General features: G+C 37.9%; 1 protein-coding gene across 2 annotated transcripts in view; it reads left to right on the top strand.

Annotated features, from left to right (window-relative positions):
* UXS1 (UDP-glucuronate decarboxylase 1) overlaps positions 1 to 24,816 on the top strand; it is a 63,553-nt gene that overhangs the window by 11,731 nt on the left and 27,006 nt on the right. Inside the window, exons 2-6 of one of the 2 annotated variants that reach the window (XM_055702198.1) lie at positions 2,257 to 2,284; positions 4,852 to 4,900; positions 7,030 to 7,073; positions 11,064 to 11,124; positions 15,918 to 16,098. In XM_055702198.1, the coding sequence (XP_055558173.1) occupies positions 2,257 to 2,284; positions 4,852 to 4,900; positions 7,030 to 7,073; positions 11,064 to 11,124; positions 15,918 to 16,098 (363 nt within the window). Of the gene's footprint in view, positions 1 to 2,256; positions 2,285 to 4,851; positions 4,901 to 7,029; positions 7,074 to 11,063; positions 11,125 to 15,858; positions 16,099 to 24,816 lie in introns of those variants that run through there. The other variant, XM_014284674.3, reaches the window with a different exon arrangement.

A 24,816-nucleotide genomic window follows, 5' to 3' on the forward strand; every position in this document is an offset into this window, starting at 1 on the left:
CCCTTCAATGTACAAAAATACATTTCCTAAAAGTTTAATGGAAGGTCATTTATTCCTACAGAACTGGGATATCAAGCATAGTGTTTCTGGAAATACACAAATGGCTTTCTGAGCTCCCCTTCCCTGCTGTGGACGCTGAACACACACAATTAACGTGTTTTCTTTAGGAAGACTTTAGGAAACTTTAGGAAGTTTCTTGTATGCAATGTAGCTACACTGTCTTTGCAACAGAACTGGCAGGGTGGTATTTGTGGTGCAGCTGGCAACTCTTTTTTTTTTTTAAAGGGATTCATGCTTCACGAACTAAGCCCAGATGTTTCCTGCCACTGTGTAAACAATACATTACGTTATTTGTATAGGTTTCTGTAGCCCAGAAAAATAACTGATTTTAAGTATAGCAGAGTAATATGTAACTTGAGAATTCTGTACCTGTAGTTACCAGTTGGTCATCATTCACTAAAAAAAAAAAAAGTGTTTTTCCATTAATGTTATCATAAATAATTCTAAAATCCTAGCCAGAGGGTAAATAACTTGAATTTCACCTCGTGCTCAACACTGTATCCTTTTTTCCCCCAGAGAATTTACTGTATCTAATTAACATAAAATCCACAGTGGTTTTTTTAATTCAGTTGGATTTTATTGATATTCTGTTCTAATATAAAGCTTCCTGTATCTTTTTCCCCAGAAGACAACAGAGGTTTTATGATACACCACAGGTATCACAGTGCCCTCCTACAGTTTGCCTGGTAGTCTGTCGTGGATTAATTTGACTTACTCTTTGAATTACTGATCAGCACTTAGTAGTTAAAAAAAGTGCAGTAGCTTTGCCGTCCTAGCAGCAACAGCGTTACTGTATCCTCACTCACATCCTCCCTACGCCTCTTTATTGAGTATGCTTCCTTTCTTCTCTTGCCTGGAATGTGCCTGTAGCCACATTTTTTTTTTTTTTTCTTGTTTCTGTAACACCACATTGTCTGCTTGAGATCAGTAAGTAATAATCATGAAAATGTATGTGCAAAGCCTGAATGTAAGCAAAATACTTCGTTAGCTGCTACTTGAGACCTGAAACGCAGCTTACAAAAGCTCAGGACACTTCAGAAGCTTTCTGTGTGTATGTTAATATTGCATATAGGGTGCTACTCCTTCTTAAGATCCGGTAGGAGTTGGATCCTTAGGTTGAGCCTTGTCTGTTAAAGAGCAATTGCAGAATGATTTTCTGGAGATACTGGGGATATATTTCCTGTGTTGCTTATTGCAGAGTCCCTTACGTAACTGTTCCGTATTAACCTCGTTTGTCTTGACAGCCTGAAGTTGTTAGCTCTGTGTGTAGCCTGGTTTACGGCTCCTTGGTTTTTCACTTCAAACTACATTCTGTGTTCTAGTTGAAAGTTAAAAGGAAAATCCGTGTTCTGATAGTTTTTGTGTAATCACTTAAACCCTGAACAGTTTCAGATATTTTTTTTTCTAGTAGGAAATAAATTGGGCAGCTGAATCTTTTTGTGAACACAGCTGATACATGTTCACTGTGCTGTTTTGTACTGCAGTTTGTCTTCCGTAAAACTTTTATCCATACAAAGTGTAATAATGAGCTTTGTTTGCTTAGTGAGGCATTTGGTTATATTGCTTAGGTGTATGTTGTGTCTGCATCACAATATACGTGTGTTTAGAGAGAGAACGCATATGTGCACAAGTACTTGCTACCTTTAATGCAGGTCTCTTGTGGCATCTCTTTGGAATGGTTCAGCTATCACCTGTTGGTGGCCAGTCTTTTTACTCATGTCAGTCTGCAGTTCCCAATTTGTGTGGCTCAGGTCTGCAGGACTCCTGTCTTGCTCTTGCCATTTTTTCCAGTATCCCTACTAAGTCCAGAGTTGTGGTTTGTTTAATCTGTGTGCAGTGACAAATGGTAGTTCACAGAATCCTTGTACAGTTTGTTTATGTAATGTAGTGTGGGGATAATAAGTGTATCTGCTCATTTACTGGTGTGCACTGCAGTAAGTCTGGTCCTTTTTTATTTAATTACTGTATTTTCCTAATTTTTTTTATAGTCTGGTGTAATTTTATCAGAATTCCTGCCATACTCTTAAACAGTGTTCTAGTCACTTGGGGGTGTGTGTATATATCATGTGTGAAACTTTAGGCAATTTGTGATTAAGCTATTTAACATTGTTTTAAATTCCTTCTGGTGATTGTAGGAAAATTACTTAATGTACTGATACATGAGACTGTAATGTTCTCTCTCTTCTTATTTTCTAGCTGTATGGGGAAACTTTGTCCATATGAGGTAATGTATCTAATTTTTTTATTGAATATTCTTATCTGAAGTAAAATTAGCTTACCTTTTCACATCAGCACATATCACTGTATATCAGGTAGGGAGCAGACAGAACAGTAACTGCTCACACTGTTGTTTGGATGGTTGCTAAGCAGCTGATGTCATTTTTTAAATATAAAGTGTTCAGTCTCAAAAAGGGTTGCATGTCTACTGCAAATCTCACCCAGGATCTTACACTTCAGCATCTTCCTTTTTTTACACAAATGCATCTCACTATTTTGGATTTTGGGGAAATTGGTTAGCATAGCTGGGCACATAAGATTGGATTCTACTTTTCCTCAGTACAGATCTGACTGAGTGACAATACAGGCATAAACATTGAAGAGCAGCAGATTCTCCACTATTTGCCATAAGTAAGTTTCTATACCTAGAATTAGAAATGTGGTTTTGAGGTTTTTTGCTCCTCCACAATTAACAGGGAGGGAATTTGATGTTTTTTAACTGCTGAAAAGCAAAATAAATCCTGCACTGTCTGCTAGAATTTTTGCCCTTAGAAATAGGAAGGCATAGCACGCGCATGCAAAATGTGGATTTTTAAAGCACCTCTGCTTGCATGTGAGTGTTTGTCCTTTGGGAAAATGCACCAGGAAGATGAGGCTGAAAAAGAAAGTGAAGAGAATATGGAGACAGTCTGTTCCTTACAACTAAGTCTTTTTGCATAGAGGACAAAATATTTCACCATGTAGTTTTGCTGGTAAAGGAGTTCGATAGTCTGTTGCCAATCTTAGCAGCACAGTGTAAAGAAAGTTTGAAGCAAAGTAAGAGAAATGCTCAATTTCTTCTGGGCTCTGATTCACCCAGGGCAGCTTATCCTGGGATTTGTTCCTGTCCCAAGCTGTCCATTTTACTCCTCTTGGAGTTTCCCACCCTTGCCACAAAGTGTTCAGCTGTTAGGCAAACAGCTGCTGAGCAGCCTGGCTTCCAGATGGAGATATCATTTAGATTACCACGTTATCGTGACCAGCAAACTATGGCAGCTGAGCATTTCTGAAGGAAGTCAAGAACCTCAGAGAGGGGTTTGAGGAGGGCAGGTGGACATGGGGATCCAGTGTGTTCATTCCTTGATAAGGTGTCCTTGCAACTTCTACTATTAGCTGCATCTGACTTCTTATTTGAGGTGTCTCTTACAGAGCTATAGGGGAAGGCTTTATTTCTGAATGTCTGATGTTAGTCCTCAGCCAATAAGATTGTCTTTGTTAGGAGGAAGAGCTCATTAAAAGCTAAACTGCAGAGTGCCAGTCCTTAGGTTCCAGGATTTGTGAATAAACAATAGTAGGAACCATTTTTGAGGGGTTTTCCAAATTTTCTTTGCTCATTTAGCAGAGGGGAAAGGCTATGTATTCCACAGATCGTTTGCAGAGCTTTTTTACAATTTCTGTTATTTGGGAAATCATCTGAAGAATTCACAGGAATTACTTACTATTGTTTTGTGCTGTATTAACCAAAGGGATTTTATTTGCCACTATTACAGTAAATTACAATTAGTTCTGAAAAGGTGGTTCAGGGTCAGTGTGTCTTAGTGTAGGAACTTATTGCACTCTTTACTGATACAACAAAAGCTAATCTGATCAATAATATTTTTGATTCTGCTTCTTTGAACTGACTTTTTAGTAAGAATTATACAGAGGGATATGAAAGGAATCATTGCTCTAACTTCTAACTGTGTGGCATATGTATATCTGCTTAAGAAAGGATCTTCTGTTTCCCTGGGTGTAATGACTTCAGGTCTCAAGTAAAGGAGCTCTGTTTTATTTGAAATAACTCTATTTTATGTTGGATACCCATGAATCCTCTAGTATGCAAAAAATTATTACTGAAAGATAAATAATTCCCCTTTCAGAAGGTTTAATTGAAAAAAAGAATTACGAATCTAAGGAAAATTGTATATGTATTCTGTGCTTGTAGAAGTTTACTCAAGGAATGAACACAACTGATCAAGGTACTTTACACAATTAGATGCTAAATAAGACTACACAGATTTGTGCAAGACACCAGCTTCTTAGACAGTACTCTGTTTTCACAAGTTACCTTGACGTCCTTAATTCTTGGCTTCATTTCACAAGAGTAGCATTTGTGTCAGAAGTCAATATTGCCCATTATGTGGTCGCTTAAGACAACTTTCAGTAGAAGAGGTTTTTTTCCCTTGGGTTTGGAGAAGTTCAAAGTCAAAACTAGATACATTAGTCCTCTCTTTTTGATTGATACTACAGCTACAGTGTAGTGATTAGACACTTTTCTACAATGAAGTTAATTTTCTCTGTAAAATTAATGTCATTTTTATTGTTGTTAATCTTTCTTGTGGGCTTGGTTCAGTTTCTGCCAAAGTTAGTGACGAGGGCTAGCTGATTTCCGTGGGAATGGGACCATCCACTTTCATATGCTCTGAGTATGTTTTTGAAATAATACTAGCTTGGGGTGCTTTGAAGATAGTGTTTTAACAAGAAACGCATGATGCAGGTTCTGTGGAGCAACTGTTGTTTAGGTATAGATTATGTTTTTTCTCTTCTTGCCAACAGGTCTCTTCAAGAAAATGGGGATCAGAAGGTGGAAAGTAAAATAGAGGAGGTTGGTTTGCTAATAGTTGTAGTCTGTTACGTTTTGAGGACTCGCATTTCACTCATTTCATACTGAAAGGGTGTATTTAGTTCTATCTCATTATTTTCCATTCCACTAAAACTATTCAAAGCATTGTATTTGTGTCTGTACACAAGTTTTTGAACTGTTCTTCACTATAGTGTTTCTAACATAGGATCTAATATAGGAGTTTCTAACATAGATCGGCAACTCATCTTTTTACTTTATTTCCTTTAAACCTTTCTTGAAAGTAATAGCTCTTCTGGCTTATTTGCTGCAGAGACTGTGGTAGGGTCCTCCTGAGAACTGCATTTTTGTTGCCGAATGAAGGATATACACATTCTTTTCCTGTATCACCTTTATAAAATGTTACATATATGTAAGTGTTTTATAAGAAATTTGAAACTTCCCCAAAATGCTTTGTTTTGCTCTTAATTAATGAGCAGTGGTAGCTGTGTTCATCATTTGGGATGGTGTGCAGTACTAGTGCTTTAAGCACAAGTCCTAGCAATTTCTGTAGTGGACATGGGTTTTGAACACACCAGTGCTTCTGAACTTCTGTACCAATACCTCTGAATTTCCATTTCAACCTCAGTTTTTTGTGAAATGTTAAGAGTGTGTGCAACAGACCTTTCTCAGGATGTTTTTAGACTTCCAATCTAATAACAATAAAATAAAGAATTTAATAAATACAAGAGTCTTTGAGGTCAATACCATCTACTCCTTGTGTAGGTGTCTGTGACTGTACTAGTGTAGTCTGTCTGCCTAGTGTCTTGTATTCCAACAGGTTTACTTAGCAGTTTTTCCTCTGGACACAGCGAGAAGCCCCCTGAAATTGCTTAAAATCAGTGGGAAGATTGTGTTCTTAGTGTCTTGCATTCCTCTTTTTTTTCTTTTTTTTTTCTTTTTTTTTCAATTCTGGTAGATATTGCGACAAGCATTCTGAAAATCCCAGTTGTTTAAGAATGGTCAAACACTTGAAATTCAATGAGTAGGTCAGAGTTAGCGTAAGGACTGAGAAGTTGAGCATTTCTGGATCTTGTTTCTAAAGCATTACTAGTACAGTATCTTGACCTATCAGAATAAGTAAAACTGCTTCAAGAACTATTTGCTGCTCCACAGAGCTAGATATTTAATGAATATAAATGACAATACTGTATTTCCTTTTAACATGACTATGCAGCTTATTTCAGTCAATGAAGTTCCCAAATTTTCTAGCTGTAATCAGCAGTATTTGTACAAAACAAATTAATGGTGGCTGGTGTTGTGTTGCTATATAGTACCATTTCAAGTGATAACCCTCTGATAGCTTTCAACTTATATATGGCCTTAGATGGTAAATTTTGTGACAAGGTTTTGTTAAACTTAAAAACAGGAGTTCAGGGACTTGTTGAAATTTGGCTGGACTGCTAGATATTTGGGTCTTGTGATAAAGAACCTGAAACTGATGCAGACTTAAGTGATTCTCTTGTTTCAAAGTAGTGAAAATGCAAACAGAAGTCTTGGTAGGTGAGCTGTATTTTTTAAACAGATTTCCTTCTAATATTTTTTTAAAAGCCTAAATATACCCTCAGATCATGATGTGAAATGTATCTTAGATTTTTAAACTTGATGTTTCTTTACATTCGCATATCATGTTCTGAGAGAATTATAGCCTTGGCACTGGAGCTAATGCTTCTGTTGCTGTGTCTGTGTACTCTTAAGTATGTGCATCTGCTGTCCATTTAAATAGTTGAGGCTTTACTGACTGTCCTGTTGTGCTGTTATTGCCTTTGACAACCTCAGACAAGTCACTTGTTTGTTACTTCGATTTATCAAATAGGAGTCATAACATGGGATGTTCTTCTCAACAAGGCTGTGGTACTTATAGCCTTGATGTTTTATTTTCAGTGATAAGCTAAGGGATTTCTCTATACTAGGTGATCTGATTTGTGCTGAAAAGTGTTCAAGGCTTTTTTGACAATAAAGCTTGCTTTAAGATGCAGGGTTCTTGGAGTGTCTTCAGTGAAGTCTTCATAGGAGGCTGCCATGATTTTTGCTTTGAAGTAACTTCCTGTATGCATGTTTTGTGATGTGAATCTTGTTCTATTCAAAGATTAAATACCATTCCTTCATTTTAGGCTGTTGCACCTCTAAGGGAGAAAATCAAAGATCTAGAAAAAAGGTAAGTCTTTACCTAAATCTGGAAAGCAGTTAAAATGCACAGTTTCTGTTCTGTAGCAGTCAATTCTGTAGTCGTAGGCTTGAGAGAAATGTTTGGCCTCAGTACCTTTGGATTTTTATTGTATCTAAGTGAGGATGGGGCCTTGAATGCTTGAAGACATTAATGCTTAAGGTATTCATGTTATTTAATCCCACTAAAGTAAACTGAGAGTGCTGGAATTTTGTAAAGTTCAAATCTTATGGAGCAATGGAGGAATTTGCTCATTGGAGTCCAGCTGGTAAACAGATTACTATGGTATAGTAACCAGCCCAGGTGTGTGCTAAAACATACTCATTTCAACTTTGAGACTGAAAATACGCTTTACCACGTATTTCCCACGGTTGTCATCAGTTACCATGGTCCAGCTAGCGTACAGTGATTTGCTTCTGAACCTTGGTCTGTGCACATGGTTTGGATGAGCCCAACAGGCTCACTCCTCTCAAGATTGGTAAGGGAATGTGTTATCTTGGATTAAACTGGATGATGCAATTGAGGAAAAGCAGACAAGCTTTTTGATGAGCTGCAGATAGTAAACATGCTGTAGTTCCTCAAGCACCTGAAATTGACATAGTTCTTTAAAAAGAAAGAGATAAAATCCAAGCCTGATCCATTTGTCCCTGGCTGCTTGTGTCTACCCTGCAACATAGTTTCCTCACTTTCATGTTGGCAGAACCACTTAAGTGTTGATGTTAGGCTGGATGGGGAAGCTGGGCATTTCATCTCTCTTTGCAAATAACTCCCTTGCTCCCAAGCATGGTTGCCTTTTGCCAGGTCACTTCTTCCGAGTGTCCTCATGAGCAGACACTTTTCATCACAAACTAAAGTCTGGAGTAGGGGTGGGTATTGTCAGCTCTGACAAGGACACTGCTGCTTTTGACGATACAGTTTCAGAGGTGGCACTGTTGATGTCCCAAGCAAACAGCTAGGTGAGAATGCTGCATTACAAAGGGCCAAGTCTGGGCTTACCCAAGCAGTACCAGTAAGCCTGGATGGTTACGTGTGGCATACTGGTAGTTGTGTGCTATTTCTCTGGAGAAGAGAGCAGAATCCCATTGCTTTTGGTGAGAGGTATGCTCAACACCTGCAGTGTTTTGGTGTTTTGAATTTTGTCTTGCCAGTGAGCAGTTGCCCCTCCTCCTCCCACCCCTCCTGTGCTGTAAAACAAAAAAAGGGGGGGAGGGGAGGGGAGATTTTTTTTTTTTTAAAAAAGTTGTCAGTTCTGGGGTTTTTTACAATTGATTTGAAAGGTTCAGTGAACTGCCACATGCAATTTATTTCAGTGAGAATACTGATCCGATTGCTCATCTCTTAATGTGAATGTGACCTTCGTGGATCAAGCTAGACTGTGTATTGACAACATGAAACGAACTGTAGGCTGCATCATGTGATACTACCGTACCAACTATAATGGTCAAATTACATTGTAAAGATTTTATATTAAAATGAAATTTTTGATGTACTGCCTCTGTTCAGCTGACTTATTTAATCTTCATTGATAGCCCAGTGTATCTTCAGCTTCAGTTGTTGGCAATTTAGGTATTTTCTTCTGCCATTCACAGAGGACCTTTGTGGGAGTTATCATGATTCTCTCTCTTTTTAATAATTGTTTATTTTTCCAAATGAGCAATGAGTTGTTGGGTGGAACCATTAGGTTAAAACTTCTCCCAGGAGCCATCTAAATGCTCTTTTCTTTTTGAGTAGTGTTTACAGTGTATTGATGAGTCTTGTTTCAAATGTCTAATAATAAGGAGAAGGAAAATATTTCTTTAACTCCTTGTGAGCCAGTCTGGGAATTCTACTTTCATAAAATGTGGGCTTATGGGCTCTTATGGCCCATATCAAAATACGTGCCTCTGTTGTTGTTGGGTTTTTTTGAATAGTGTAGCCATTTACCTCTTCTGGTTCAAATGCATGTGGGTTGTTGCAAATAATTTTTGAATTTTATGTCTGTGTAAAGTGACAGTAAGTAACTAATCACTGTCAGATGTCTGAAGGCTGATCCTGCTTGCAAAGCTTACTGGCTAGTGTCAGTGGTTTTTTTACCTCATAAGCTGATAAAACCTGAAAGCAAGCCATTGTCATGCTTTTGGGAAGCAGGAAAGACAAGAATTCCTTAATGCTAGTCTCATGATGAGATTGTTTAAATGAAGCTAAAGTTGGAAAGCTTTTATTAATAATTTGCACAGCAAAAGCATTGCAGTGTAGTCATCAAAGCAAGCATTAGGTCAAGATAAACTGAACGTTGCTGCCAAAAGATGAACATTCGTCTGGATCAATTCTAGACTCCCGTGCACTGCCTCTAAGCTAGTGCTGGTATAATGCAAAGAGCAAAAATGGTTGGGAGGTCCCTTTGGCAGCTGTATGACTTTGTGCTGGGTTAATGTGACCTTAAAATAGTGGTCTTAAAAGTGGAGGGGACTGACTTCTACCTTGCATCAAGTTATTTGGCACTTCTGTTTAAACTCCAGAAAACCTCTTGTGATTAGTGGATTTGCCTTTCTCTCACAGCAAGGCTGTGCTTTACATGTCTGAATTATACATATGCACTGCTGTTTCTCATTGCTTCAGCTTAATCAAAGAAATAGGGTTACTTTTAGTGACCCATGTAGTGATAATAAGGCAAGTGCAGGTAGCTTATTTCAGTCTTCCTGTATGGGTAACATTGGAAGATTCTGCTGCTGTATTTCCCCTATCCAGGAAACTGAAAACGGCTTTCACTCTGGGACAAAAAGTTGACACAAGTACAGAAGCATCTGTGCTTTGCCTCCAAAGAATTCCTGTTGAGCCAGTACTGCAGGTTACAAGCAGAGGAAGCGCTTCAAGATCAGAGGTGTAGGGTCAGTTCAGTCAGAGTCTATCTGCGAGTAGATGGAAACGTAGTTCAGTGTGAACTCTTGGCATATATGCATGCTCCTGCATGCTACGTCCAGTTGCATCCCTAGCATATGGACTTACTGGAGGAGAAGAGTAACCATAGTTTGATTTCTGTCCAGTGTCACACTGATACTTAGTTAAGAAAAACCTGAGCTATTAAAATACTGTGAAGACTACGGTACTCATTACCGAAGTAAAATAGAATTCGGAAGAGTTCATTGCTGTCTATGTAATGCCTGCCAGTGGGGGGAGAAAGAAATGATATAATTCCATGTTCGTTAAATGATATAAGATTCCAAGCATCAAAAGCTTGAGAGAATACCTAAGATTCATATGTCACATAACTTTATTTTAGGATGTTTTAGTTTTGATTAAGTTCCTGTAAAGAAGAAGGTGCAAAAAAATTGAAGTGAAAGTAGCTTGAAGATCATCAGAACAATGGCAGTCTATTTCTGAGAAGCAAATTAGATTAATCTGTTTTTATACTGTATAGGTCTCTGGTAAGAATCTGAAGTATCTTAGAGTGTTTTTGACATTCTGATAGTAAACTTTACATTGATTACTGTGAAACTTTAAGGAGAATTAAAACTTTGTGTTGTAAGCCTCACATTGAAACTTCAAGGAGAAGTGTTTGAAGTCAGTGTGCTAAGTCAACACAACTTGTTTTCTTTTCCAGAACTTTTAAAAAGGTTGCTTGTTTTTTAAAGTTTTAAAAAAAGTCCGATTGCAGCTTGTGTTTTATTGTTTTATTCTCTTGTGATGTCATGCTTGGCACCACTTCAGCTCTCAAGAGATAGAAGTGATTAATTCTATAAAATCAGTTAAGCAGAAATTTTAAAAGCACCTTTTAGAGATAATTTTGATATTTCTCACAGTGCTTTTACAAAGCATAGGCATTTTCTCATGTTGGCCCAGATCCTTCTTCAGAAAATAGGACTAAAGGTGGTACCCTTGGCAGAACTTTTAGAATGGGAGGTTGTCAAAGTAGTTTTTGATATTGCAAAGACGGATACATGAAAGAAGAAACAAAGCTGAAACTTACGTAGTTTTTCTTCTTTGTTTTGAAATGTTCTGTAGCTTCACCCAGAAGTACCCACCAGTGAAATTTTTATCAGAAAAGGATCGTAAAAGAATCCTGGTAAGTTGGTATTTACTCGGGGTTTTTTGGGGGAAATATAAAAAAATTCTGTGGAATATAAATCAGTCTTGTAGGATTAATTAAAGACATGAGCAGGAATAAAGTAAATTGCCTTGGGTGTTGTATGTGCTGCATAGGGTTTAGAAGAGTGCTTCACTTCGTGCTGATGTTCTCAAACTCAGCATATGGATAATAGACTTGGGCTCTGGTTTGGAGGTTTGACTTGCCAGATAAGCTGCTGTTCTCTTCTTGTGACATCTCAGGACTGCATTGCCAAACGATCTTTTTGTGTGCTCCCAGATAGCTTAAACTTGCAAAGACTGGGAAACTTTTTAAGCACATCTTGACAGAAAGCTTGTGTACCCAAATTGGACAAAATCTAATCATAAGGCTAGAAAAGCAGCTGCTCTGCAGCACTGTTAAGAGGGACCAGTAATTAGACTGAGGGAATGTTCATCTCTTCTGTTTTTTCTGGTATTTTGAAGCATCATAGGCATTTTAGGATACAAGAGGAGAACAGGTTAAGTCAGGACAAGTAGTTGTTCAAGGCATTCTTAAACTCAGTGAATTGTGCTGCAACGTCAGTGTTACAGTTTTATCTGAAAACACTTTTGAAGTTAGCTGCATCCTAAATTTTTCCTTGTTTCTGTTTGTCCTAGGGAAAAACAATGTCTCCATGCTCTGAAGAGGCAGAGAAAGTATAGCTACTTGATGTGTAAATATAGAGTATGGACTTCTGCCTCTGTAGTAGAGAGTAAACTCTGGGTCAGATCCCTGCTAAAGTGCCTAATGTATCTGGTGTTCTCTTTTGCTTTGACTTCAAAATTTAAGAAAAACACTGAGAGAGTGCAAACAAAAAGAAGTTTTATTTTTACTGTGTTGTTAGACAATGGTTTTCATTGCTATTGCAAAACATTGTGTGTTGTCAAATTAGTTTACTTCTGCAATGTTACTTTGTCATTTTTTTATGACAGTCTGAAGGAAATAAACTTGTAGGCTCCCTGTTCCCTTGTTGAATACGGAAGATAAGCTAAGCAAAATAGCAGAGAGAGGCTTAATTCTAAAAATTCCTGAATCACATGCACATATGTGCAAGGGTAGCAAAGTTATCTTAGTGTAATGTTTTTTCTGTATAAGTGAGAAGGTGCTTTCAGGAAAAGTATTTAGTACAAGCTGTTAATTGGATAGGGTGCTCTTAGTATTAGACCTTGCCACTGAAAGACACTGGATATTTTGTTGAAATCTATTGCTTCAACAGACATGGCAAGTCATTGGCATAGAACTGTTTTCTGTAGACCTGGAGCTGAATAGTTCTTTGGCGTCCACTTGTTTTGTAGAGTTTAAATTACTGAAGAGAAAGCTGGCCAAAAGGATGAGGGAGTTGTTCATTCATTTCTTGTCTGTCATGGTTGGGGACTAGTTCAGTGCAAACTCAGGTGGACGTTCACACGCCTCTTGCCCACGTGGGCAGTTCCATTCTGTTACGATGCTGCTGTCATAATCCTACAGGAAATTATAATCTGTGTGCTTCTGAGTAGCAGAGGTCAGTGAATAAAGGACTCATGTAGACCTTGGATGACACTTGGAAATTTCTCAAGAATTCATGAGCCAAGTGAACTTTGGTAGATTATTTGCTTCATATTTTGTTGATACTGTGTCTTTTCCTAGAATCCATTCTGTATTCTGATTATTTTAGTTTTTTCTCTGAATGCAGTCTCCAGTTCCAGCCTGGAGATACCCACAGCACTGACCTGACCAGACAACAGTTCTAGCAATTATTTTTTTATTATACTGCATCTATTCGGAGGTGATTGCCAGTAAGGGTGGTATTTCAGCTGAGACTAGATACTCTTTCATTCAGAAGAACTCAGGTTTTAATCCTGTTGTCGTGATTTTTTGCTCAGTTCTCTGAAGTGACTAGGCTACAGGCTTTCGTATGCAAGGAATTCTGTTAGTCTTATGGAAGACAGTGTTGACGTTGGTTCAGTCTGTTGTGTGGGGTTTTTTCTGAATTGAATACAGTAGACTGATGAAAGCATAAAACAAAAAACTAATACAACTTCCATATGAGACATTGTTTTGAATCTGCAGCCAACAGAAATGAACTCATATAACAATTAGACAAACTTTTAAGTCCCTCTAGGGGAGGAAGTTATCAGTAATAATAGATGCTTAAGTTACCAAGCATACTGGCACTACTCAGTAATTAAGTATTTTTATTAATGATGTCTTATTAAATAATGCCTATTTAAGCTCCAGGTGGTGGTACTCAATTCTGATGTGGAAATAATTCATGTACAGTATATGATTTTGTAGATTAATGTGTCATTGTGATTTGCAGGAAATCATATTTAGAAATGAAGTATATTGACCTTGCTTTTATGAGTGATTAGAGAAAGGTTACACAGAGAGCTTCAGTGATAAATCATCTTTTCTTTTTTAATGTAGCCTCAAGTAATGGTAAAAAACATAGTTTATGCAGTTTTTTACTTTTCCAGGGGAAATTCAGCTCCTTTTCCAAGTAGTTCTTTATCAAATACCTGTGGAAGTGATATGTTAATAAAGCTAATGTAGATTTATCATAAAAACAACTTAGAGATTTAAAGTAATTGGAAACTTCTTTTCAGACAAAATTGGTTTGTGCTTTTTCTTCCCTTTTATTTTTTTTTGCTTGCATATAGCATAGAAGAGTGCTGTAAGCAGTCCTTGGTTTCATTATGTTTTTTCCCAAAAGAGAGATGGGGAAGGAGATGCTTTCTTTTACTACAACAAAGATGTATTGTGAGCGTCAAGTTTGTCTTCTCTGGAATTCTGGAAATAGAAGTAGCAGCAGGGGATTTTCTTCGGCCTCAGTTGAAGGAACAGATTCAGGTCATCTACAGAAACCTTTTGTCCCGGTCACCACAAAAACGCAAAACCCTTGGAACGTTGAGCAAGGCTGCAGCTTGCTTCTGAGTCCAGAGAAGCTTGTGGCAGTAGGTTTTACATGCATATCATTTTTCTCTTTTTAAGTTGGTGGCACCTGGCAGATGGCTGTTCTCCCTTAGTTACTACTCTTCTTTCCTTGTTTGTAGCATTCTGCCAGAAACCTGTTCTTCCCTCCTGTCTGTTCTGGGGTGGTGATAACCTTGAGATTATGTGTTTCTTTCAAGGAAGACTTCTCCTAAATTCTTTCTCCTTCAGATTTGTCAAGGAACTGAATCACATATTGAATCTGCTACAAGGAAGCCCTGACAAACCCAGAAGAATACTAAACAGAGCAACTACATGATTCTTTTATTAACTAGTGCTTACAATGTCTTTGACACACTGGTGGCCCTGAATTTTTAATAAGAAAAACAAGTGTGAGAATCTAAATGGATGTTCAAGTTTTTACAGAAGAAAACAGATGTAGTTATCATAATTTTCCCTTTTGTTTTTTTGATAGCTTTCTACTTTGTCTGTCTTCTTTCCTAGTTTAAAAAAAAAAGAATTTCTGCTAATATGGCTTTTTCTCAGTAGTAGATGGCGGGGGAGTGGACAAGATAAATGTTTAGGCTTTGACTAGCCCAAAGTAAAAGAGCTTTCAGGCATCTACATCCTTTTCCACACAGCACTTTGCCATTGTAGCACACCATTCATTCATTAGATTCCTGCTTGACGGTTACACCATGTCCTTTTGTGTTGCTGCAGCTGAAGAGTGGAGATCAACAGCTGAATCACTTTCAAAATGTGAATTTGATCATGCAGTCATATAATACAGCTGATGCCACATAGGGCTTTTACATGTCCCTTCATTCTTTGAGAGTGGTCATTCGTCATATCTTTGTGTGTTCTTGAAAATAGCTTATGAAATGAAGAGAAAACAATTGCTTCTGTAGATCTGTCTGGATGTGTCACAACTTGCAGTTCTGCTTGCTGTGTTGACTGCTTCAATACAGAGTGTTTTTGTTTTGTTTTTTCTCTTAAAGACTGATGTGCAGAAAGGGAAAAAGTAAACTACTTTATTGCTTCTACATCTGCAGTGGAACAAGAGTACAAGGTGTTAAATACTTCATTTCTGCTTGTTTTTTTGCAGTAAAAAATCATAAAGTTCCAAGACAGGTAAATGCTGGATGTTGGAACTAATGGTATAGAATAGAATGTTTTCAGTTGGAAGGGACCTACGACAATCCAACTGCCAGACCAGTTCAGACCAGAATGATGTGGGCTACGGATGCATTAAAATGCAAAAGGAATAGATCTGGTTTTAGCAGATATTTCAAATGAGAGGTCTTCGAAGAATAGCCTTCCTTCCTTCTTTCCTTCTCTGAAGGTTGAAAGAATTTGTAGAACTTAAAACGTCCAGCATATGCCTTCCATTTAAACCAGACAAAAGCTGGATTTGACATGTCTGATATTATTAATCTTACACAAAAATAACCTGGCATTCTGTCATCTTTTTTTCTGAGAAATAGAAATTGCAGAGAATTTTCCTCTTACCTTTTTGGGTCTTTATAGGCCTTGCTGTTGCATAAAAGGGCACAATCCAATTTGAAGGAAAAAAGGAAAATATTGTAATCTGAATGTTTTGTTGATGTGAATGGTTAGCTGAACCTCTAGCCTGACATTGATGAAACATGTCAAGCATGTCTCTTGAAATTTTAAATGCTGTAAATATTGGAAGAAAAAAAAATTAAGCATGGAAATGGAGTTATTTCCCCTGGAGTAAGCAAAGATCTGAAAGCTACTGTTCTTCTGTCTTCATGTTTGTAGACTTTGTCTGGTGTTTCTGTAAAAAGAAAAAGAAATTTATACCAACTGTCCTAACGCAGATAACTGGAGGAGCAGGGTTTGTGGGTTCTCATCTTACTGACAAACTAATGATGGATGGCCATGAGGTTACAGTTGTGGACAACTTCTTTACGGGCAGGAAAAGAAATGTGGAACACTGGATTGGTCATGAGAACTTCGAACTGATAAATCACGATGTCGTTGAGCCCCTGTACATTGAAGGTGAGTACTCTCTGCTTTGGTATCTGCACTTTGTTGTGCTTAACCCTTGTAAGTATGTCTGTCTGCAAAGAAGTGAAACTTACGCACTGACTTCTGGATTGAGCTACCTAATGCCTGTATGCTTTGTTTATTATTAGCCTATTTCCTGGGACCGTTGCAGTGAGAGGTTCAGAGTGCTTTCATCTTTGAAATCAGTTCTTCCTTTCTGAGTGGATAGGAGGAAGGAAATCTTCAAAACTTGCTAATGGGACTGGTTTTGTGAGAAGGCAGGATTGCAATGGGTCAGTCTTATCTGTCCCATCCATTGTCCCACATCCCTGTGTGCGTGCACAGGCTTGCACACAGAGTCTCTGTGGGCTAGAGATGTCATGAACTGAGAAGTTTAATTCAGGGTTGCAGTTACTAGATGACATGCATCCTGCAGCTGTGTATCATCAGTTGAGAGAAGACTTAAGCTCTTTCAGAGGGCAAGTCATCTCACTTTCCTTAGTGATTCCACAGCCTGTAGAATAGGAAAAAGCAGAACTGAATTTCCCCAGTTTTCCACAGAAAAACCAAAATAAAACCCTAAACAAAGAAACAAAAACCCATTCTGCTTTGAAGAAGTAACTCAATATCTGAGCTGTCATAAACCTCAAACTATTACGGCAAATTGCAAGACAGCATTAACATAGCTGTAGTTGAGATAAGCATTTATAGACGTCTTTCGGAGTATATGAGCACATAGTGAATCGATGAAAACGTTACTCAGGTTATACTGTAGTTCTGGTGGGTTTGCTGTATCGCTTTAAAATTTTGTAGCAAGGTAGTGGTTTCATTTCTTAAAACAAAAAAATGAATCTGAGGTTGTGGGTTGTTTTTTTATTCTTCCTGAATTGTAATGGATGGATTTTCACAGGGAAAATTTCTAGCAATTGCATTTGCTTGTGTTGAATTTCTGACAATACCATTGAAAACAGTCCTTCAAATACATGCTCCTCCTCTGCTCTGACAATGCACTGATGTAGTTACTGCCTGTTATTTTACTTCAAACTTTTGCTTCCACTGACGGGATAAGGGGACTATGGTCTTATTAATTGGCTTCAGGTGCTGGTAGCTTATGCTTCAGCCAATTCAGTTTGTCAGCTTTCCTAATCTTTCCCCTGTGTTACCTTCTTTCTGACTGATTACACTTGAGACCTTCTCAGAGAATTATCATCGTTGCTAATAGTGTTGCCCAGTACTAGCACTAATGAATGGAAATTCTGAGATTCTTCGGCTACATCTCCCATGTTCTATGTAATTAAGACACCGATTGCCCATTTTGTAGTGACAACAAATTAGAACATGTTGTTCAGGGAGTAATTACTGGATGTCGTCTTATCCTCTAACAGCGTAAGTTGAAGCTGGCATGGCTGAATGTTAGAATAAAATTAACTTGTATATACTAGTGTAAGAATATGATAAAATTTCATTTCATAGCCGAGTTTATAGCCCAACGTGGGAAAAGGGGGGGGGGAAAGGTGAGGGAATGTGGATAGTTATTTTAACAGAGTAACAAGTTGGCATATGTATCAATACTTCTTTTCTTAGTCCCAGTTTCTCCTTTTTACTTGTAAATAAAGTTGAAAGTTGTGAAGTCATGACAAAAGAAGGTTTGTGTCTAAAGAATTCCTGTTTATTTGCTGTCCTATTTAAACAAGGTCATATAAGGTTGTTTGACACTTAAATTCCAGAGAAAGTAATCAGTGCTTTATTTCTGAAAGAGACCTCATTTCTGATCTAAAAAGAACACAGTGTTTGCACTTCTGATATGGAAAGTGAGTTTAGTCTCAAGATGTATAGCTTTCACTAAATCTCTTGATGCTTTTTTTTTTTTTTAGCTTCACAGTGATGCCTATGCACAGTCTGCCTTGTCTGAGTCATTATCTTTGATCCATGGTATGAAGTGGCACTGAGCATTCTTGGATCTTGATCTAGATTGGCCAGACAGTAATAAATCATCTAAACACACGTCTTATTTCTTAGCCCTGTGGTAACTATAGTTAACTGTAGTGCTGAATTTCTTCTCTTTCACTAGAATTCCCTTTGCTTTAGCATTTGGGGAAAATGTGAGTAGAGCAACACACAAGAACATAGCTTTCACTTAGGCTTTTTCAAGAACAAAAACAAAGGCCCTGAATTCTTCAATGGAATGAACGTATTTGAGGGAACTTGAAAGACAGAGGACAGTTTAAAAAAAAAAAAAAAAAGGCGGGGGGGGAGAGTCTGAGAAGAAAGTTTTCAAAACTTTGCATAATAGTTGTATTAACACTTTTTTCTGTTGTAGTTGAGTTCTGTGTTTTTTAAGTACTTAGGCTGAAATGAAAATATCTTTAAAATTCCTAACACCTGATGCTGAGGTTTAATCTACTAATAAATGGAAGCTTTTTGGTACAGGAAGAAAATTTTCTTTTCAGAAGGGTGGTGTGTAAAGGACAGAATCTTACTATTCTTTTCTCTTAAAAGCAAAAAAAAATGTATAGAAATCCACCTGTCCACCTTTGCTTATTTTCTGCCTTTCACTCTCTACGTTCTTTAAGATCACAAGCTCCCTAAGGTGGTTACTTGAAGTACTGTCTCCTGTTCCTGCAAACTGTAGTGTAAAAAGACACAAGGTATTAGTTGGAGAAGAAATGAGAATGAATGCTTGATCTGGTGTTACTGTGATTTACTGCACTTCACAGTAATAGAATTGCATTAAAAACTACCAAATGAAATTTTAGAATAAACAGCTGTTGGCGAGAAGTAATGTACTTAATTTATATAGTGACTTGAGGATTAGTCTTGTCTTGTTTATACCCACCTTTGCATTAGAGTTGACTGTGTGTTTGTAATAAAAAGAAAAAATATTTTAAAAAAATGTTGAGCCACCAAAGTCTGTGTCTGTATTTCTACTGTGAAGTACTGTTATGCCTGAAATATTGGGTGGGGAGGGGGGGTGGAGGACAGACAAACACACATTAAAAAAAAAACAAAAACAAAAAACAAAAAACAACAAACCCACCAAAACACCAAAAACCTGAAAAAGCAGCAGCACCCTGAAAAAAAAGCCCTAGAACAGTCCCAAACTATATGCCCCACCAAACCCCTGAAAAAATCACACCCTGAAAAATAAAGCCAGTTTCAAGATGATGTCTTAAGATCTTAAACTGGACTCCTAAAAAGGAAGGAATACCTCTCAGATTTCAGTCTTGAGGCTTGGTTATCAACTGGTGTTCGATATACAAACCTCCTTGTCCACAGTAGCTACAGCAGCTGAATAAACCTGGAAGAAAATATCAGACAGGTGTGCACAGCCCCTATACTTCTCCCGTTGGTGTTTCTCCTTCCTACTTAGCAATCTTTGGAAGCCTTAAAGCAGTCTTTTATAAGGTGATACATGCACATTCCATTTACCCCCAGCCATCTCTTGTGTCTGAAAGACGTCCTCCTCAGCCAAACTCTTTCACAGTTCACATGAACACGTGTAGGCCTTTGGTTTCTTTTTGGTTGGTTGTGAGGGTTTTTTCTTTCCACTCTTCACAAATCTGAAACAAAACCAGGCCTGAAAGTGCCACAGATTTCCAATCAGCAGTGGAAACTGTTAACTCAGTTGAACTGATCTCATTTCCCTAGTCACAAATGGTTTGAATACTTCATCATTGTATCAAAAAATGATGTAGCTTAAAGATCCTCTTCCCTTGAAAGATGTTCACAGTAGTCCTCAAGAGTTACTATGCTTTTAGTCATAAGGCTTCACTTTGAAATTTTTTCTTTTTCTTTCCAACTTAATTAGATTGCACTGCCCACTTTGGTTTTGAACCAAAGGAGCACAATTGTGGAGTTGGAGACCATCAACAAAACTTCTACATCTCACTGCTTAAATACAGGAGCTCTTGGTAAAAATAACAGTACGATACTTCTAAAATTTTAATTCATAATAGCAGCAGTCTGGTTTCTGGCAAAACATATATTAAAATGTTGGCTCTGTTTCAGTGACTGTTGCAAATGCAGAGGCAGTTTGGGCTCTTCTGACTTTCATCAAAAAGCTTTCAAAATGATAGAATAAAAACACATTTTGCAAGTTGAGAAAAGTGCTGTAGGCACATTGCATACATAGTGACAAGGAGGTTAGCTTTCAGAGTTTTCAGAAGATACAAAGTTGTTAGTAACAGGCACATAGGTATGTAAAATAACATTTATAGAAATTTAATAGCTTTATTGGCTTGACTGGGACTAAAAATGCTTCTTTTCTTAAGGACTTTGCTGGCTTGTGGGTCTGAGTTGACTTTAAGGCTAAAATGAACAGTTTCACAAAATTGGCCGAAAGAATAGGCTATAGCTGCCTTGTAAATAACAGCCTTCCAGAAATCAAGATGATAACATCTTACTAAACACTGTTCTACAGTATCCCAGAATTTTTTAGTCTCCAAGTCATTTCACTGGTAATTTAAAACACATACAGCTTCTAATTTTTTTTATGTGAGTGCCTTCAATACATTGCTTTTTTTTTGCTTCAGAACTTCCATCCCAGGTTTTTCTCCCTCTAGTCTTCATTCCCTCTGCCAGATACTTAATACGTCCAACTCAATGGTTCTAAACTGTATGATTAGGGAAAATCATGGCAAGGCGGGAGATAACATATACTTAACTTAATCTTGTTTGTCCAGAGCGAAGTGCAATGGTGCCACTCTGGTGAAACTCCACAAAACTGCTCCACATTACAAGCAATATGGTAAACCTTTATAAGGATATTTTAGTTTGCCTTGAGTTACAGGCAACATTTTTAACATCAGGAAAGTGGATTTGTATTTGTAGTCGTCCTTAGTTCAGTGCAATAAAAATGTCTCACTTCATTGTGTCAGCTTCTCTGGCCTGACCTACAGTAATGGAATTGACATAGCTGCTGTTTACAAGAAAAGTCCTTGTGTATAAGCTGGAGAAACTTGTTTGTTCGCTTCTGATCAAAGCTTTACTGCTTGTACTTCCTGATTGGCAAGTACAGTGATGGATGCAGATGTTTAGTGGACATAGTGACCCGTTCAGTCCTTTCTGGTACTGCGACACATGTTGAAGGCAGAAATTGAAGATGAAGGAAGGAATGTAATTTCCTGTCATAGGAAAGGTTGTAGATTCTACCCTTACTATCCACTTAAAAAGCACACAGAACACATGGCTGGAAAATAAAGATTGATGATAGCAAGGAAGGTAGTTTTATTGCAATATTTTGTTAAAGTAAGTGATTGTATTGATCATACTTGTTGAGCATTAAGGAAAACACAAGACCGAATGCTTGGGTCTGGATTTAGGTATTACAGATTCCATGCATACTAAATTATACAGGCTTTTTGAGCTTTTCACATAGAAAAGGGTACAGCTGACAAATTTTAGTTGCTGTTGATACTGTAGTATGTTGCTAGAACTTTGCAACGATCGTGGATTTCTGTATTTGTCACTGTGTACCTGATGGCTTGAATGTTTATGCCAGCTTCTACGTTTGTGCTATTTTGAAATTAATGTTTGGCTTTTTTTCAGCAAAATTGTAACATGAAAGATGTATTTCTTTGTTTTATAACTAGTCTACCATCCTGTGCTTTGTAAAAGACTTTTTGCTGCAGTGTTCAGTGGCTTACAGAGTTCTAGCCCCTGATGTGAGTTACGTACAAAACTTGCTGAAGTTTATTGTTATCATCTGTTCTTCTGTGGTCCTTACCTAAGTAAAGCTTTGCACAGCCTTTCAGAGTTATTTTCAATTAAATGTATTATGGCTTAATTGCAAAGCTAGCTCAAGATTTCTTAGTGGGCACAATTAAATGTTGTAAAACTTCTTTTTCTTTACCCCATAAAAAAGGAAGAGGTGTGGAGGTCAATTACAAGATGCATTTGTTCGTTCCTGTCCTTCAGTAGATGCTGTCCCAGACAGTTAATCCCCTGAAAAGCTGTAGCTAGGACAGCTTTCCACAGTTCTGGCTTGAGGAGAGTTTGTTGCCTGCTGCTTGCTGCCTCTTAAATAACTGCAAAATTTGTGCTAGAGCACACAGGGTTGTCAGCTAGACTAGGTGGATGGCTTTGTCTGGCATTTCTGGCTGGCCTGCTGAAATGATGACACGAAAAATTATGTGGTGTTAGACCTAGCAGTTAAAAGAGGGAAGGTGGAAGGAGAAATAGTTGTATTTGTCTCAACATCCTTAGCCTGATGATGCAAACTTGACCAGTTTTGGGTAGAAACTTGTCTCTCTACCCTTCTGAAATATCCAACATTCTCTAAATGTTTTGGAATACTAGTGATGTTTTTAATTGGTCTGAGGCTCAATACTCTAAAGATTCCTTCCTGGGCAAGAGGGAAAGGTCCTGGAACTGCCTGGCTGCCTACCCCTTTGATCTAGAAGATGGGCATCAGACATTTGGCAAATGCCCCATCTTCCATCTCTCTGCTGATTCTGCCCTTGCTGACCCTTTTTGTCATAAGGATTTATTTTTGCCTTTGCACCTATGGGAAGAAGTACATTGAGGCCAACCAGAGCCAGGTACTTTTTTTCCCCCCAGCTCCTTATCTTAGTTTCATTTAAAGCAATTACTAGCTGGAGAACAAGAGGAAGAAGAAGGACTAGGAGGAGGAGAAGAGTGCCTTCTCTTTTTTCTTTCTTTCTTTTTTTCTAAGCACTGTCCATTACACTTAGCTTTTTGTTTAAAAATAAACAAACTTGAAGATTATAAGGAACCTTTAGGGGTTTGTATTTTGTTTGTGTTTGTTTCCCACTAACAATTATATGATCACTTGGATACTCAAAGGCCTAGCTGTATCCTGATGCAGCAAAAGGAAAGGGAGGTTTTGGCCCTGTTCATCTGAATTGCCACGTGCTGTTAAAGGAACTGCTCCCGTAGAAGATGCTGTGTGTTGAAAATTCAGCAGGCATTTAGAAAACAGCAAAAACAAAGTGAATGGAGAGGGAGGAAGGGAAGTGTTCATTTGACAGACTATGATTGGGCAGTAAATTACTGGTGGTCCACAACGCTTTTTAAGTGTTGTTTTCACTCTTCAAAAATTCCACCACAGCCTGCTGAAAACTAGATTTGGAAAGGGTTGTAAAGGAATGGATAGAAAGGAATAGCATAAAATGCAGGTCAGAATTAAACTGAGTTGGTTGCAATAACTGTCAATTGCGTTGCTCATTTTTCTGAGCCACTGTGCTTGAATTACCTGCTGCCTGCAAGCAGCAGTCAGTGGCTACTCTGATGTTTTTGTCAGCTTCCAGTCTGCTCCTTTTCCTTGTTTTCATGACAGCACTGTGCTGTGGGAAGGGGATGCTTACATTCAGAGGCATAGCTTGAGGCAGTCATATATTTTATTCATATTCAGGGCTTATATGTAGGAGGCATATCAAAGTTCAACAGACCAATTAGACTTTCCCCCTTGCTACATCTTTGCATTATTACCCTGACACAAGAAATCCTGCAAAATAATGTAATTAAAGTTTATTCACTGCTTAAGCTTACAGAGTCAACAGGGACCAAAGTAAGGAGAAATTATTCCGTGTCACAGTCCATCACACAAAACAACTAACTTATCTCCATGTTGCAGACCATCCTAAAAGTTTCAGTTGCATTAGCAGAGCAGGCAGGGCTTTGAATCGAGCCTGTGCTGGGAGCTTGCTTCCTCCAGCACTCACTGTGTCAGGCTGTCTTTGAGTACTACTGTACGCTGCCTTCTGTGAAAAGCTTTCTTTTGATGCTGCACTAGTGCTGATAGTGGAAATACCAGTTTCTGCTGATTTGAGAACAAATAGCAGGAAATCTGCTACGTTAAATTGTATTTCTCTACACTTTTAATGTGAGAATAAATCTTCACTGATATTGCGTATCTGCCAAAACTGTATCTCTCTAGCTTTCTGGGCTGTTTTGACATCTTGTGGGCAGCTGGTCTTCTCTACTACTCTAAACAACTGTAGACCGAAGACAGCATGCAACATGGAGGAAGCAGAAATATTTTGTGGCATCTGCTTGAGCATACTAACTGTCAAATATCATTACTTTGCTAAGACAGTAAAACTTGGGGTGATGGAGTCATGCAGGTTGCCTTAGAAGCTAGCTGATCCTGTGTTTGTGCTGATAGTTGTTCTGCCTGATGACGTTTGACTTGAAAGAATGTCTCCTTATTTTGGTCACTATCGACACGGTAAGCTTAAGCAGTGAATAAAATCTAAAATTATTTTGCAGGGTTTCTTGTGTCGGGGCAATAATGCAAAGATGTAGTATGGGGTAAACTTTTATGCCTCTTAGAGATGAGCTAATATGCTCTCATAAGGAGCTATGAGCTTGTCCAGTAGACCTAGAAAAAACAGTTAATCTAGAAAAATGTGACTATATGTTGCAAGCACACTTGACTAAGGATTCTGAAAGAAAGTAGGTTCAATATTTTACCTTGCCACTGTTGCCAGTATTTTTAAAGCTTTATTTTCAGAACACATTCTTATCTTAAAAAAAGGATGTAATGTTTCAGTGTGGAGGAGAGGCTTGCATTTTGAAGCCTTTTAACTACTTTTATTTTTTTTTCATTTCTTAAAAGGTTGTTGGAAAGTAATTAGGTACATTCTACATGGATAAATCAAGCCACTTATACACACTGTCACCCTAACCACTCTGCTTTTTTTTATACTGGATAGAGGTCAGGAAGCAAAGGATTGTGTGCTTGCTTTGTCAAATGAAAATATTATTTTT

Source organism: Falco cherrug, chromosome 2 (assembly GCF_023634085.1).
Source record: "Falco cherrug isolate bFalChe1 chromosome 2, bFalChe1.pri, whole genome shotgun sequence".
In the NCBI taxonomy this organism is placed as follows: domain Eukaryota; kingdom Metazoa; phylum Chordata; class Aves; order Falconiformes; family Falconidae; genus Falco; species Falco cherrug.